Source organism: Micromys minutus (genome assembly GCF_963924665.1).
Source record: "Micromys minutus genome assembly, chromosome: 16".
Lineage (NCBI taxonomy): Eukaryota > Metazoa > Chordata > Mammalia > Rodentia > Muridae > Micromys > Micromys minutus.
The window spans coordinates 35,422,978-35,439,231 of record NC_137985.1 but is presented as its reverse complement, the minus strand read 5'-3'; the positions used below and the strand labels follow the sequence as shown (position 1 = coordinate 35,439,231).

At 47.3% G+C, this 16,254-nt stretch overlaps 1 protein-coding gene across 1 annotated transcript in view; it reads left to right on the top strand.

Moving 5' to 3' along the window:
• The window catches only part of SORL1 (sortilin related receptor 1), a 150,385-nt gene that overhangs the window by 21,337 nt on the left and 112,794 nt on the right, over window positions 1-16,254 (top strand). The window contains exons 3-5 of the mRNA XM_080930526.1: window positions 2,187-2,312; window positions 9,267-9,428; window positions 11,409-11,476. Coding sequence (XP_080786652.1) covers window positions 2,187-2,312; window positions 9,267-9,428; window positions 11,409-11,476 — 356 coding nt within the window. The remainder of the gene's footprint in view (window positions 1-2,186; window positions 2,313-9,266; window positions 9,429-11,408; window positions 11,477-16,254) is intronic.

The following is a 16,254-nucleotide window of genomic DNA, read 5'->3' as shown; positions in this document are numbered from 1 at the left end:
TTCATTACGTAAGTCTTTGTTGACTAAGCTGAGTGCACTAGCTACCCCGGAGCTACGCAGAGGCCGAGGCCAAATGTGTAGGAGGGAACATTGCACACTAAACCTTCCTGCTTTGATGTAAACACAGGACCCTGTTTGTGCCTCTCACAGTGGATTATTACCTCACGGCATCTTGGAGTTAGAAGGGTCCTTGCTTAGTTTCCAATTTAAGAAGCCATTCATTTGCAGTGTTGAGCTTCCCAACCTTTCTGGGAAGCCCATGGCCATTCTTGGCAAGCAGTATGTAAGAGGGTCCCATTTGGTCTTTCACTGATAGCTCAGGTTATCTGTGAACTAGGTACTTGCTAGCTGGCCCCGTGCCAGCACCATGAACACCCAGTTAGAGGCAGAGATTCCCTGCCTCCTTTCACCTTGACCTGTATTAAATGGTAATGACCCCTCGTTCTCAGTTTCCTGTGTACAAGCTCCGGTCCTTAACTATATGTTCATGGTTTCATTAACAAGCAAGCATTCACACGTTTACAGGCCCATCCTTGTCTGATGACCGTGTCTTTTGTGTCTATCTGTGTCTGGTGCCCAGCACTGGACTTGGCTCCTGTTACACCCTCAAGGCTTATTTGTAGTTGAATCAAATGGGTGGGGATGACACTTCAGCTCCCGGGTTGAGTCCAGCCAGTCTCTCCTTGGAAACTGCCTGCTGTTTTTCTTTCATGCCTCCCTCAATTACCTTTCCCATAAGTAACTGAAAAAAAAAAACAAAAAAAAACATTGTGATGTTCATCTGTCGGGTTTGTTTTTCATCCCTTGATTATATTAATATTTCATATCTCACAGACAGTAAAGTCTAGGTTACAAATACCTCACAACTTCCATTTTACTCTTCATGACCCGAGGTAATAGTGGTTTTCAGATCACTAACAGCCTGGGTCAGGATTTTTCTCTCCTGGGTCTTTTTTTTTTTTCCCTTAATATTTTTCTTTTGTGTTTATTATATTATTAATTTATTTATGTGTATACCTATGCATGTGCAGGTACTTGTGGAGGCCAGAAGAGGGCATTAGATCCCTGGAGCTGGAGTTCTAAGTGGTTGGTTATGAGCTCTCTGTGAGTGCTGGGAACTGAACTCTGTTCCTTTGGAAGAGCAGCAAGTGCCCTTAGCTTAGCCACTGGGCCTTCTCTTCAGCCCCCCCCTCCCCCCGCGCCTGTTGACTTCCTCTGCTGATACCTAGGCAAGTCCCTCATCTCTCATAAACCCTGTGGTCTTCTCTGTGCTGACTCTGCAATTTTATACTCTCTCGGTAGTGCTGCCGTGCAGCTGACCTGTGCTCATCCCTGTGACTTGATCAACATGGCCTCTGTGCAGCATAGCGTGCACATGACCATTGTTCTGATGTTGTATCTCTGTGGTTACTATGCTATTAGAAGCTAGGAGTCAGTGGAAAAGCAAGTTGTTGGCAGGGTCCAGGATCTTGCTGCTCCTGCTGCTGTTGCTATGGTCTCCCACGCTATTGAGTCACAAAACACTGGTGGGTTCTGATACTGATGGTGCATATGTGTAGACGCTTGTGCTGGGGGTCGTGTATTGTAGATAGACGCTGTACCCCCAAGCCTCCCCGTCCAGCCTGCTGGCATTATAGCCTCTGTGCATGTTTCATCATCATTCAGCACCTTCTCCATTTTCACTCACTGGAAGCCGTTGGTGGGTTTCTCTCTTCGGGTATGGAATGCCAACTTCCTGGCCAAAGGATGAAGAATTCAGTTGTCCTGATTACCTTTTGGGGGACATGTCAGCAGATGCAAAAATGGATTTCCAGTTCTTTTCCTCCCAGAGTGCCTTCTGCCTGCGTCTGGCCTGGAACCCTTCAACTGGCAGGAGGAGGGTGTCCCAGTGACAGTGTTTGCCACTGTGAGAGGGCTGTGTGGTCCAGGAGCAGGGGTGCCTGCAGAGCTCTCGTGCTTTCTATTGCCCTGGCTCACCCTAAATTTGAGGACAGCCACAGAAGTCACCTGCTTCTCCTTTGTGGGTCATGTGGCTCATCAGAAGTTTGTGATATCAGGGACTCCCCCAAGGGACCATGCTTTCAGGATCGGGAGTAAGAAGCGAGCACGTGGAGGTGCGGGTAGAGGCTGTTCTGTTCAGCACCTCACTGACTCCTGTGTTCTTTCTCCCCGTCTGTGTGTTCCAGGTGTATGTGTCCTATGACTATGGGAAATCATTCAATAAGATTACAGAGAAGCTGAACTTTGGCGTGGGAAACAGCAGTGAAGCTGTGATCTCCCAGTTCTACCACAGCCCTGCTGACAACAAGAGGGTAAGGAGGCTCTGGCTTTGGGGCATTGCATTCTGGGAAGATGGCTGCAGTGAAGGACACTGGGCCTGTTTTTGCAGCAAATATGGGTCACCAGCTACTGTTTTCAGTCTGACCTGGGAGTTGGTGACAATACAGTTCTCAAGGTAGATCTTTGCATAATCAGAGAGAGTACTTGGTCAGGCAGGATTTCTGGACAAACAAGGGCAGGTTCAACCACAGTAAATCTGCCAACCAATAAATTGCCTGACTCACTGGTGGCTGGAGGATTTCCTAGGTACACAGTGCTAATCCTGGGGCCTCCAAGAGTGGCTACTGAACTATTGCTTTTGTTGGCATTTTCACCGTGTGTGTGTGTGTGTGTGTGTGTGTGTGTGTGTGTGTGTATGTGTGCATACACTCACACACACACACACACACACACACACACACACACACACACACAGAAAGAGCGTGGGGGAGGAGGGCGGGGGCACACACACATCCTTTTTGGAACTTAAACTAAGAAGCCGGTATGAATACCTCATATCTTCTCCTGTTAGCCCAGTTGCCTTGCCTCTTTGATTAGTAGCCCCAGGCATTTGTATTCAGAGAAAGTCTTGACCTCTCCCCTGAGCCATAGGCAGACGGAGCTGGCAGAGCATGAAGGGAACCTGACAGCCTACTAGGCTTCCTTACCATTGGTATCGCTTTGCTCTGGGAGTTATATTAGACCCTATGTTTCTAGAGGTGGAGATTTCATGGCTTCTTCTAGGTAGTAAAAGCTTCTTGAGGTAAAGGGAGCTGCTGCGTTCTGCCTGTCCAGAAAGGACCCACTTGGGCCAAGGCCACAGAATCCTTCCAAGGCCTTGTTGTTGGTTTCTTAGGTTGCCTTGGGTCTCTTAATAGAGGCTGCATTAAAAAAAAAAAAAAAAAATTAACGCATCATGTGGTTTCCCTGATCAATCAGAACACACCTTTTCTAGAGGGAGCTGGGTCTGGGAGGGTCCTTTTAGTTGCTGGATTTGTGGAGAAGGTGTCCTGTCATTTTCCACTCTCCCAGTCCCCCTCACCCCACTTGCCCTTCCCTCCTTCCTGGGGGCCTGGCCACCCATGCTTTAGGAGGAAGTGCTTACTTGATATGTTTCCAGGTAGTGGTTTTTTACCTGCGTAGTTGTTACTAGTACCTGCTGGATAAATAAACAGTCTTGCCCGGTGACCTCAAAGAAAATGGAAAGTTAGCTATACACTTCCCAAGGGGAAAGCAAAGGAGAAATTGGTGGAACTGGCTCTGGTCTACATTTCTCCCTCGTGCCCCAACCTTATGATGAATCAGGCTGGTCTTGAGGGTTCTAGAGGTGGGGAGTGGCCAGCTTATGGGATTGTAAGAAGCGAGATGCTATATCCAGGATGCTAAGGGGCTGGCTGCTTTTTCTAGATAGTTCTCTATGTCACCAAGCTGGGCTTCCCCGATGATTGTCGCCGCTACATCTCCACCTCATCTCACAGCTCTGGCTGAAGTTCTGGCCTTGAAACCTTCCTCCCCACCCTGCACTCTTCCTCTTTTTAGTGCCAGAATGCACCCCCCTCCCCAGCTTAGGGTCCAAATGTAGGCGAACTGAGCTTCCTACCTGTTTCTGATTAGACCACAGCTGGCAGACCACAATGCTGAAGACAGGAAGGATGCTCTGAGTTCCTGTGAACACGCTCACAGCAGACGGGGGACTTGAGCTTTTGAAGCATTCGGTCTGCGGAAGGGGTAGAGCACCTGACACACTGGGCTAAGAGGGAAGCAGGGTACCTGAATGGTGGTCACAGTAAAGAGACTTCAGCATTGCCTGGAGAAGTAGGGGTGCGGGGTGTCTACAGTTCAGGTGCATGGTTGTGCATCTCAGGCTTCTCATGGTAAGCTCGCCATGTATGCTCTGGAGCTGTCAGGGATGTGGACTAGGTGGCAGGGGGGAGTTGCCTTTCTGAATGACAGTTGGAGGTGAGACCTATAGCCGAAGATGGGGGGGGGATGGGAAGGAGGGAGGAGGAAGGCAAGCAGACTTCTCTTAGCATGTCTACTTCCCCAGACAAAGCTGTCACACTCCCCAGATAGCCCCGGAAGGAAGTGTTGACATTTACTGTACTGGTGGGGCTCCTTTTACCTTTGTCCCCTGGGAGGCAAATACTGCCCCACCAGACTTACCGCTCCCTGAGAAAAGCCACACAGGGCTGGGTGCCTTGGTGTCAAGAGTACAGTGCAGAGCCTAGGCTCATCACCTATGTGAAAATGCCCAGTGGGGCTGAGAGTGTCTCAGGTGGTTAGCAGCAGCAGCTATGGAAGGCCTGCACGGCAGGAAGAGACAATGTGAACGGGTTGAGGTGACAACGGGAGGGAGGATCGTCTTTGCCTTTGCCATGTGATGGAGGCACAAGCACATATTCTGTTGCTGGCTTTCTGGTCCTGTGTGTGCTCCCTGATCTGGCCATCTGGAAGCCCTCCTAGCCTTGGAGGCACCCACAGTCATGCCGGCAGTTGGTTTCGGTGTCTGGGTTCTTCAACAGGGGCCATGGAGATGTGGTTGGCTTTTACAGTCTAACCCTATCAGGAGTGCAAATGAGTCCAGTCCTTTTCCAGGTGGACGTAGGGAGACAGTAGTAAACTTTCTTTGCCTGCTTGCCTTCTCTGTGCTTCCAACTCATCATAACTGGGTTCCTGCATCAAAGCTGGAGAAAGTCCATTGTGTAAATAAAGCCTGTAACTTACTGTCTCCGGTTAGGGTTTCTATGGCTGCGACGAAACACCATGACCAAAGCAACCTGGGGAAGAAAGGGTTTATCTTAGTCACAGTTCCAAATAATAGTTCATCATCAGAGACAGTAAGGGCAGGAACTCAAGTGGGCCAGAAACATGAAGGGAGGAGCTGATGCAGAAACCACAGAGAGCGCTGCTTACTGGCTTGCTCACATGGCTTGCTCAGCCAGCCTGCTTTCTTATAGAGCCCAGGACCACCAGCCCAGAGATGGAACCATTCACAATGGGATGGGCCCTCCTCTATCAATCACTAATTAGGAAAATGTTCCATAGGTTTGCCTATATCTCCATCTGATGGAGGCATTTTTCTCAATTGAGACTCCCTCCTCTCTGATGACTCTAGCTCGGGACAAATTGATATAGAACTATCCAGTACACTTACTTTATCTTCGCAAAAGTACCTCTGCGATGTCAAGAGATTACAAACAGGCTGCTGAACTTAGAGTAGGCGGAGATGCTTCTGAGATTTCAATTTAGGAAGCAGCAAGTAGGTCAGGTCCCTTGACCGTTCCATGTGGTTGTTCACCATGGACCCTACCAGCCAGGCATTTAGAGACTTAAGACTCTTAAGCCCTCATAAGACTTAAGGGAGGACAGTCTGTTCTTTCCTATCATGTGCCCAAGCATCAAGCTGTACGAGATGCTGTGGGTGCTGAGTGAAGCCTGTTTCTAGGTGGAACAGGGGGATTATTTGAGGTGACAAGGCCCACTGGGGTGCTGCGGATTAGGAATGGGGCTTAGGGTAACATTTGGTGTCAGAAGTGGGAGCGGAGTTGGTAGAACCCTATGTGTAGGAGGAAGGTATGGGTGAAGAGACTCCAGGGGCTGGCTTATGGCATCTGTGCAGGATCCTCTGCATGCCCACCCTGACTGCCATTTGGAGGTAGAAGGGATTGACTTCCACCTTGAGGACTGTGGGGAACACTGAGAGAATCTTTGAGTCTGAGAGTGGTGGGCAGGAATGTGTTGGGAAGTGTGGCTCCTTCTAATATCAGTGATGAATTAGAGCAGAAAGAACAGAGAAATACCTGGAAAATGAAACACTGTTGGTCCCCGATGATGGGATTGGAGGGAGGAACCATGACACCTGGCTTTTTGCATGGTTGCTAAGGATCCGATGCTTCCCCATGCTTGCACAACAAGTACTTTGTTGACTGACTCATCTTCCCAGTCCAGAGAAGCTGTGTCGTAATGGTATCACCACTTAACATTTCCCCACCAAGGGTAAAACTTCAAATCTGTAAACCTGGATAGGACCAACCACATCTGAACTGTAGCAAGCATCCAGCATCTAGTAGTAAAGGCAGGGTTGAGGCTGTGTGGAAAAATAATGCATTGGTAAAGGACAGGAGACTCTAAGCATCCAAGCAGGGAGGTGGGGATGAGGAATCTGCAAAGAATAGAAGTCCAGGTTGTCATGGGAGAAACATGGGGGCATTAGAGGGAGGGGGTACAGAAGGTGAAAGAAGATGAGCTTTCAGGGAAAACCTGAGGGGCATTTGAGGGGAAGAAGCACATAAGTGAGTTAAATCCCACAGGGAAATGCTTTGAGATCAGGCAATGCTGCCTCTGGTTTGGAGAACACTGAGGATTGATGGACTATTAAAAACTGGGCTCTGCACCAGCTGGATGTGACTCTGCTCCTGCGTCATCTCGGGCATTTAGCTGCCATGAGCTTCAGTGTCCTCGTTATTAAAAGGGGGTGTGTGACTAGATGACCCAAAACACTGAGTCACTGTGAATGAGGAACAGTCTAAACAAGACACAGCCTGGGAAACTTCTAGTTCTCTGCCTATCGTGGAGCAAGTGTTCTTCAAAAACAACCAGACCAAACAAACAAACAAACAAAAAAATGTAGCTTACCATAATCATTATGGTATTTTACATTTACAAATGTGATATTGTAGGAAGGCATGACTTCTGGAGCAATTCTTTCTGATCAAAAGCACCACCTTCCCAAGGAGCCGGGATGCTTTGGGAGCAGGGAGGCGGGCTATTTTTAGAGAAGACATCCATGGCCAAATTATGATGCTCTTGCTAGGTTCATAATTGTTTTCATTGCATGGGGTTTGCTTAGAGTCGTTCTTGCTCTCAAAACATTTACTACCTTTTTTCTCAGATTTAATGAGGCTTCTGCAGAGTGTGAAATTTACATCAGATGCTGGGGAGGAAGTCCAGGAAAAAGAACACAGGAGGGACATGCAGAGAAGAGGGAAGGAGGGGCCTGGTGAAGGGCAGCTTCTCATGGGCAGGCTGATGGGAGGGACTGGAAGCTGGAAGCTCATCTGTCATGTAGGAAAATGTCCTTGGACTGATTTTCTTACATTGGCTGCCTTGTAGAATGTGAAGAATTGGTCGTGGGTGGTACCAGGTCCCTTCTACTCTAGCACTGATTCATTGTCTGGTCCTTGGGGCCACTCTTGTTCTTCTGGGAGCATGGCTGTTCCTGCCACCCCCAGGCTCCTGTCTCATCTCCTGAACTTCCCACGTTTGTTTTCCAATCTTTTCTTAGGCCTCTGAGCCTGTCATCAAACCCTACTTTGTGCCCAAAGTCACATTCCTCCAGACCTGCAGTAGATGTTATTTCTATGCTGGTGAGTTTTGGTCAACTTGACACAAACTAGAGTTGTTTGGTAAGAGGGAACCTCTACTGAGAATTTGCCTCCATCACACTGGCCTATGGTCAAGTCTATCGGGGCATGTTATTGATTAATAAGTTGATACAGAAGGGCCCAGCCGGCTATAAGTGGCAATGCTATTCCTAGGCAGGTGGTCCTGGGTTGTATAAGAAAGCAAACTGAACAAGCCATGGGGAGCAAGCTAGATAGCAGCTTTCTTCCATGGTTCCAGCCTCTGCTCCTGCCTCTGTTCCTGCTTGAGTTTCTACCCTGACTCTCTTCAGTGATGACTTATGATTGGGATGTATGTGTAAGTCAAATAAATCCTTTCCTCCCTAAGCTTTTTTTTTTTTTTTTACCATGGCAACAGAAAGCATACTAATATATATACCCAAGCACTCTTCTTCAGTGAGCACTCCTATGTTGTTACCTCTAATGACAGGCTCTCACAGTGGTCCATCTGGGTCACCGGTCACTGTGGGTGTGGCTAACTGTGGGCATGTCCACCTCTCAAATAGGCTCTGCCACCTAGGAAAGGACTCTGGTCTTTGGCTGCAGCACACCTGACATATGGCTGATGGCGTCTGCAGTATTCACATGGTAGATTGTACTACCTTAGTCTGGTCCTCACCGAGTCTCAAGGTGGCAGCTGTTGCCATCCAAGGAGAACTTGTTTAAAGTCACTGACCTATGAAGAAGTAAAATAAGGCATGGTCCCTGCTTCCCACAGTGACTTTCAGCAGCACTGTTGGTTCCTGGGGGTCATGCAGTCACCTGGCATAAAAGCAGGGTGGAGGAGGAGAAGAAGGAGGAGGGGGAGGAGGAGGGGAAGAAGGAGGGAGAGGAGGAGGAGGTGGAGGGTGAGGAGGAAGGGGAAGAAGAGGAGGAGGAGCTTATCTTAGATATAGAGATTATAATGTTTTTTTCTGGAAAGGTGTGACCTATGGCTGCTCAGAGGATGTATGGAGGGATGGTAGTTCCATCTGGGTTCAGTTAATCTGATAAGAAGGATATCTGTGTCCTGGCTGCCAGTAGCCACCTTCTGACTATGAGTGGCTTGCCAGTGAGCAAGAGTAGCCAAGTTGGCTAAGTCAATGAGAAGGAAAACCAAACCAAACAAAACAAAACAAACAAACAAACAAAAAAAAAAAAACCCACCAGAAAAGTTTGCCAGCCTCATGGCCTGGTTAAACAAGCTTCCTTTGTGGTCTTACCTGGCCTGTCTGTCTCTGCAATCCTTTCCATGTGTATCACATGAGGGACAGGGGACAACCTCTGGTATTGGCTCGAAGGCACTGTTCACACATACGACTTGATGTGTGCAAGGCAGGAACCATGAACCTTCCATCTGAGCTATCTCCCTGCCCTGCCCCCATCCTGACTGAACCCAGTTTAATGCACCCAGCAGCATCGTTTAGTTGTCAGGCGATATAGAGAAAGAAGATGAAACCCTATTAGTGCCATATGCCCTGACACAGGGTACTTGCTCATGGTTTGGGGACCTGTCTGGTGGCTCTGGCCGGATGCTGCTCTGAGATTGCCTGTTCTGTCTTGCAGTACATCTTTGTAGATGCTTATGCCCAGTACCTTTGGATCACGTTTGACTTCTGCAGCACCATCCATGGCTTCTCCATCCCGTTCCGAGCAGCTGATCTCCTTCTCCACAGCAAGGCCTCCAATCTCCTCTTGGGCTTTGACAGGTCCCACCCCAACAAGCAGGTAAGAGCCTTCTGGAGTACAGACCGGAGTGTGTATGTATGTATGTGTGTGCGCGCGTGCATGCATACATACATGTACATCATTTGAAATCCTCTGCTGTGCTTGGGTGGATTACGTGTCCTTTTCGTGACCTTACCTCCTCCCGCCTCTTGGCTTAGCCGTCTTAGCTACTATTTCACTTACCACAGCTGAGGAAAGGTATACTTCTCTTGGCACTCTCTCCTGGTCCCTGCCAGCACCCAGGGCCCAACACTTGGCAGGTCCTTTGACTTCAACACTAGGCAGGCCCTCCTTGGTGTGTATATGCATCTTTGCAAGTCCTTGGAATAAGTCGGGGCCCTGAAATTTGATTAGAGAGAGTCACATGAGAAGTCTGGAGCCTGAGCTCCTTTGTGGCTTTAGTGCATACTCCTGTTTGACTTCTCTGTTCTGTGAGGCATCCATTTTTGTTTGACTTTGGGCAAACTGGAATTGAACCCAGGCCCTCCTGCCTCTTGCTCAGCTTCATCCGGGCCCCACCTTAGGCACACTGCTCTTGCATTTGAAGTTATTATAAACGTTAATAGTATATCAAACGCCGATAGTTTTCCCTTTGTGTCTGCGCATGCTCATGAGTTCTAAAGTGAATGATGTTTATCGCCCACTTTGAATGGAGTTTGAAGGGAACCAACAGGGGAGGGAGAGCCTGTGGAGAATTTTTGTCTCAAGGCTCAAGTGGGTCATGTTACAAATTCTGGTGGGGCATAAACCTGTGAGCTCTGCAGGTCCTGCATAAGTTTTGGCTGGAAAGGCTTGAATGTATCCTCTCAGAAGAGCCTTGAAACAGTTCTTTTGCTCTGTGGTTGTTTAACCAAAATACAGGTCTGTTTACCCTTGCAAGCCTTAGGGAGTAACCTAAGCTTAGGGGCAGGGTCAGTTTACCAGTAGAGGTGGACTATTGTTAGGTTTGGTCTCAGGCTTCTTAATCCTTTCTGCCAGGGACCCTGGAAGCCTCTGGTGTCTATAGGTTGTGGGGATTTGATAAAGATGAACTGGTTAATTGCTCACCGACCAGATTCATACGTTCAGTTGATCTTTTGTGCTCTGGGCTCAGCCAGTGCCCTCTGCAGTCAGCTGAAGTGACCAAGGTATTTTATTTGATGCTCCGTACCAGACCCAGGGCTTCTTACATGGCTGATGAATATTCTGCTGTCAAGCCCTTCCCACAGTCTACAGATTGTATTTTGATTCTTTTTTTTTTTTTAAGTGTATATTTCTTTTTTTAGAGCGTTTTCCCACCTTAACTTTTTTTTTTGTATGTTCAGTTGACGGATATGGGTCACATTTTTATGGCGCGCAATAGCCACACTCACTACCCAGTTCCGGAACTCTGCCTATGTTAAATCCCTACTCCCCGCACCCCCCCCCCCCAACCCCTGCTGGCCACCATTGTGTTTTCAGTCTCTGATCTTGGCTCCCCCTGGATCCCTCAGAGAAGTGAAGCCACACGGATTGTCTTTTTGTGTCTGGCTGACTTCCCTGAGCACAGTGTTTTCAATGTCCGGGATAGATGTCTCCACTGTGTGCCAGGATCGCCCTCCTTTTGCAAGGATGTCATCTCTCCATCTGTCCCTTAGTGGATACATGCCATGTTTCCCCATTTTTTGCTTTGTGTTTTGTTTGTTTGTTTGTTTTTGCAGTGCTAGGGAAGGAACCCTGGGCCTTGTACATGCTAGGCAAGTCCCTTGTTCTGACACCTCCCCTCTCAGGCAAGCAGTGAGACAACCCACACGTGGCAGTTTTCCTCCCAGCCGCTCTAGAAAACAGATCTGTCCATCCTTCTGCTCTGTTTGCTGTGATGTGCCTGAGTGCAGGTCTTTACAGTACCCGTGGAGGGCTGGGCTTCAGTTGGTGCGGGGGGGGGGGGGGGATGTCAATGTATGATGGGACACACATTTCTTCTCACATCATGGCCGTCTCTTGTCACTTTGGTCTCCACAGCTATGGAAGTCAGATGATTTTGGTCAGACCTGGATCATGATTCAGGAACATGTGAAGTCCTTCTCTTGGTAAGTTGTGCCATATAGCAAATCCTGGCATACAAAGAAAGTCTCCTGTCTCTTAGCTCCTTCAGCTTGGATTAGTTCATTGGCATGACCGTGACCAAAATATCTGACAGGAACAGGAGGATTATTTTAGCTCATGGTGTCAGAGGTGTTGGGTTGTGATGTTGGGGAAGGGTGGCAGGTCATCTCATGGCAGTGGGACAGGCTGCACAAGGCTGTTCACATCACAGTGGACCAGGAGACAGGGGAGGAAGGAACTAGGGAACTAGGGACAGGGTATGACCCTCAAAGTTCTGATCCTAGTCACCTTCTTCTGCCATCCGGGCCCTCCCTTCCAGCTGGGAACAGTGTTCAGAATCAACAGACTTAAATTGTGCCAATGGACAGCGGATGGGTACTTTGCTCTCATGTGAAGTGTGGGGCACTTGGACCCAGCAATATGCTGTTCTGACCTGAGAAGTAGAACATGGAACAAATTTACCTGGTGGTGGTGAGGAAGGGGATGCTTTTTAGTTGGTTAGAAAACCTGGGGTAACTTTGAGGCTCTTGGATGTGTTCGAGTCCCTAAAGACTTCTGCATTCAGGGCACTGTATCACAAGAGCGATTCTCCATGGTATAAAAGTCCAGACTTTGTTTCATCTATTACATTTTTAAAGATTTTTTTAAAATTATTTTTTTATTTTTGCAATGCCAGCTAAACAAAATCTTTGGATACAGTTGTGGAGGAGAATGTAGTTTATGAGGTCAGAAAAGGCATTTGGTATACATACTGCACATTTTGGTGGAAGCCTGAAAGAACCAGGCAGCTCTGGCTGCCCCTGATCCAGGCTGTGACAAGTGGGAAGCAGGAAATAGCAGGCTGTAGATAGTTGTAGAGAATGGGACTTCACAGCAGGAGCTAGCTGGCTGGAAGCAGCTGCTGATTGTTGTGGTACTTGGATGGGGAATACTAAATTTCATATTTGGACAATGTGTTGTTTCATGCTTGTGAAGAGAAATTGTGTAAGACTCTTTAGTATTGAGGGACAGCCATATGACTCAGGAGGTAAAGGTGCTTGCTACCAAGCCTTTTGACCTGAGTTCAATACCCAGTAGCCACAGGTAGAAGAAGAACTTCTATAAGTTGTTCTCTGAACTCCATACAGGGCTTTCACTGTGGTCTGCACACATTCACACACACACACACACACACACACACACACACACACACACACACACAAAGATATAAAGCAAAAATTAAAGAATATGCAACGTTTGAGGAATTCTGAGCACACTAGGTAACCACTGTGGGTTTTGAAGAGAGTGAGGCAGAGAGACTGCCCATCAAAGATTCCTGTGTCTAAGTACTGCCACTTGTCACCTTGTACTGTGGCCACAGTGGAATGTAAGATCTTGACCACAGGTATTTGCACATGTATGGAAAGTGGGAACAGAATCTTTGGACTGGGTTCTAGGGCAAGTGGGTCTGTCTTATTTGGTCATTCTGTTCCCATGGATAGCAGAGAGATAGTACCAGAGATGTCTATGGAACTGACTCTTGATCGTCCTGTTTGCTGGGATCCTTGTCACTTCGTCCAGAGTGTCTAGGATCAGCTTAAAAACATTGTGGTTGGGTGTGGTGGAGCACACCTTTGATCCCAACACTCAGGCTACATAGGAGGCCAGATCTTTGTGTTTGAGGTAATTCTGTCTGGCCGCATAGCCAGTTCCAGGATAGCCAGGGCTACATAGTAAGACTTTGTCTTTAGAAAGAAAGAAAGAGAGGGAAAAAAGAGAGAGAAAGGGAGAGGGGGAGGGGGAGATATAGCAATAACTGATTCTACATTTGCTTTAAGCTCCACACATTCTCTTTCTGTATATCTTGTGGACTCAATGACCCACATATATATGTGTGGTGTGTGTTCATGTATGTGTGGGTAGACATGTTTGTTTTGGTGTATGTACATGTAAATGGCTCGAACTTTTCATCCATGTCTTCCGACATTACTCTCCACCATCTATTTAAAGAGGCTCTCCATGGATCCAGAGCTCACCATCCTGGCTGGCCTGTCCCCAAAGCACTCCTTCCCCAGGGAACCTTCTCTGCCTCCGGAAGTGCTAGGATTAGGGTGGAGCTCCACAGCTGCCTGTGTTTTCCTTTCCTGTGAAGGATCTGAATGCCTGTCCTTAAGCTTTTACTGAGCCACCTCCCCAGCCCCTAAGTGACCTTCTTTATATACCCAGAACTGCCTCAACTACGGCTTTCCCCGAAGCTGCTCCTCTAGCGCACGGTCTCAGCTGTCTCTCCAGGGTCACTCTTGTCCTCCGGCAGTTCAGCCCCAGAAACCCAGGCAGAACCATCTTTTTAAGCCAGGTTGGATCGTATCTAATTTTTTAACCTTTGTGTATGTGTGGCACGTAATGTTCACATGTCTGTGTGCACATATGTGCACAAGTACGTGTTCGTGTGAGGTTAATGCTGGCTGTCTTTTTCCATCACCTTCCCCTGTATTTTTAAGACAGGGTCTTTCAATGAACCTGGAGCTCAGTAATTTGACTAGACTGGCTGGCCAGAGTCTCCTCCACCCCACCCTCCTTGACACTAGTGTTATAGACAGGAGCCATGTTTTACATGAGCACCAAACTCAGGGCCTCAGCTTTGTATAGCAAGCAGCTCACCTGCCGCACCATCTCCCCAGGCCTCCTGTGGGCCTTTGCATCTATCATCATATCCCTAAGATGAAGTGTGTATGGACCACAGGGCATCACCACATCCTTTAGATGAAATGTGTATGGACCACAGGGCATCACCACATCCTTTAGATGAAGTGTGTATGGACCACAGGGCACAGGGCCTTTGCACTTGCTCTTTCCTCTTTCCCAATTTGTCCTTCCTGCCCTCCCTCTGAGTTTATCAGCCCCCGAGACTTGCTCACCAGATCTTACTTCTTTACTTACATTTTATTAGAGTATGTACTATGTTCCGTGGGAGAGATGTAGTTAGTACAGTGATGCCCACAGCAAAGCAGATTATCAGTCTGGTCACACATGGTTGTCCTTGTGCACATGGCAAGAGCAGCTGCAATCTATTCATTTAGCAAAAATCCCAAACACCAGCTACGGTTACGCAGCCCAATCCACTGCGTACTGGCTCTCTAGACTTCTTTTCTTCTCCGAACCTTCTCCTTTTACTTCCTCCTACTTTCCTCTTCTGTCTCCACCCCCCCCCCCATGTGAGTTTTTTCATTTTTAACTGGAAGTGAGAACATTACTGTGGTTTTTCGTGTGTCTGGCCTGTTTGACTTAATGCATATCTTCTAGGTCTCTCCGTATTGTCACGCAGTGGCTTCACTTAACGGTTGACTAATATTCCACTGTGTCTATATGCCACGGCCTCTTCATGCATTTCTCTTTTCTGTGAACACTTAGGCATCTCAGCTCTCTCAAAACGTGTAAACACAGGGGTGCAGACCTCAGGGGCAGTGAGTTCATCTCTGTTGGGGTTCATTTCCAGACTGCACAGTCATGGTAGTACTACTTTTAGTGTCTTCAGGATCCTCCCCAGGCTTGCCACACACAGATTCCACCTTTCTCCACATTCTCCCAACACCTCTGTCTATTGTCTTTTAAGAGATAGCTGTTTTTTTTTCCTGTAGGGCGCTTTCTAAAGACTCTACTTAGAATGGCAACTACTGCTGTTAGTTCAGCTGCATACCATCCTTTTTGTGTGTCACCCTTTCTTACCTTCTAGCATACAGTTGTCTGGCATATTAACTGCTTGCCTTCGATAGGGTGAAAACATCACAGGGGTGAGATTTTGTTAGGCTTGTGCACTGCTGAGTCCCTGGGGAAACTGTAACTTGGGTAGACATTGCCAAATTTTCCATGGACATTGTCAAATTTACTTTCATCTCGGTAGAATAGAATAGTGTCTTTATCTACAGCTAAGGGCACAGCATCTCATTTAGCTTTAATTTGCATTTTTCTCAGTATGAATGAGTCTGAATGTCTTTGTCTGCTTACGAACACTCCCCCTTCCCGTAATATAAGCCTCATGTAATATGGGATAGCTTTGAACTCTTTATGTATTTGGTAAGGATCATGAACTCCTAATCAAGCATGAATTTAAAAAAAATGTTCTTTTTAGCAAGTTTCATGACAGCTACGATAACTACACAGAGAAATTCCATTTCAATAAGTAAATAAGAACAAAGTAAAATGTCCTTCTTTTGGGGCATGTCTACTAATGTCCCTTTTCTGATCATTAATCTTCTTGTTGATTTCTGGGAACTCTTTATATAGTTAAGATTAGGCCTTTTGGGTGTCATATAAGACAGTTTGAATGTATGCTTCTGTTTGTCAGTTATAATTTGTCTTCTGAGATTAGCATTTAGTTTTAGTATATATTAAGTATAGTGGGCCAAGAGGATGTAGATTCTGCCCTTGTTTATTTTGGCCGTGCGTTTAAACTGAATATTTTCGAGTTGGTATTATTTCTTTAGTTACTAAGGCTGGTGATGAAAGAGGATAGCCAAGTGTCTTCCAAGTTCACAAGGACGTGGCTGTCATAGCGGGCAGCTTTCCTGATCCTTTCTCGATTTTCCTTGGGCAGAGGCTGTGGGTGTTTTAGGAAAATTATGATCATTCTGCCATGAAAGAAACACTTCCATCCAGGAGTACCATAGCCTTCCTCTTGCCTTCTGAGGAGGTAGCGGTTGAAAGCAATTTTAGTTTTATATGTAAGAGTGGTTTGCCTGCACACATATGCATACATCCCAAGTATGCCTGGTACATACAGAGA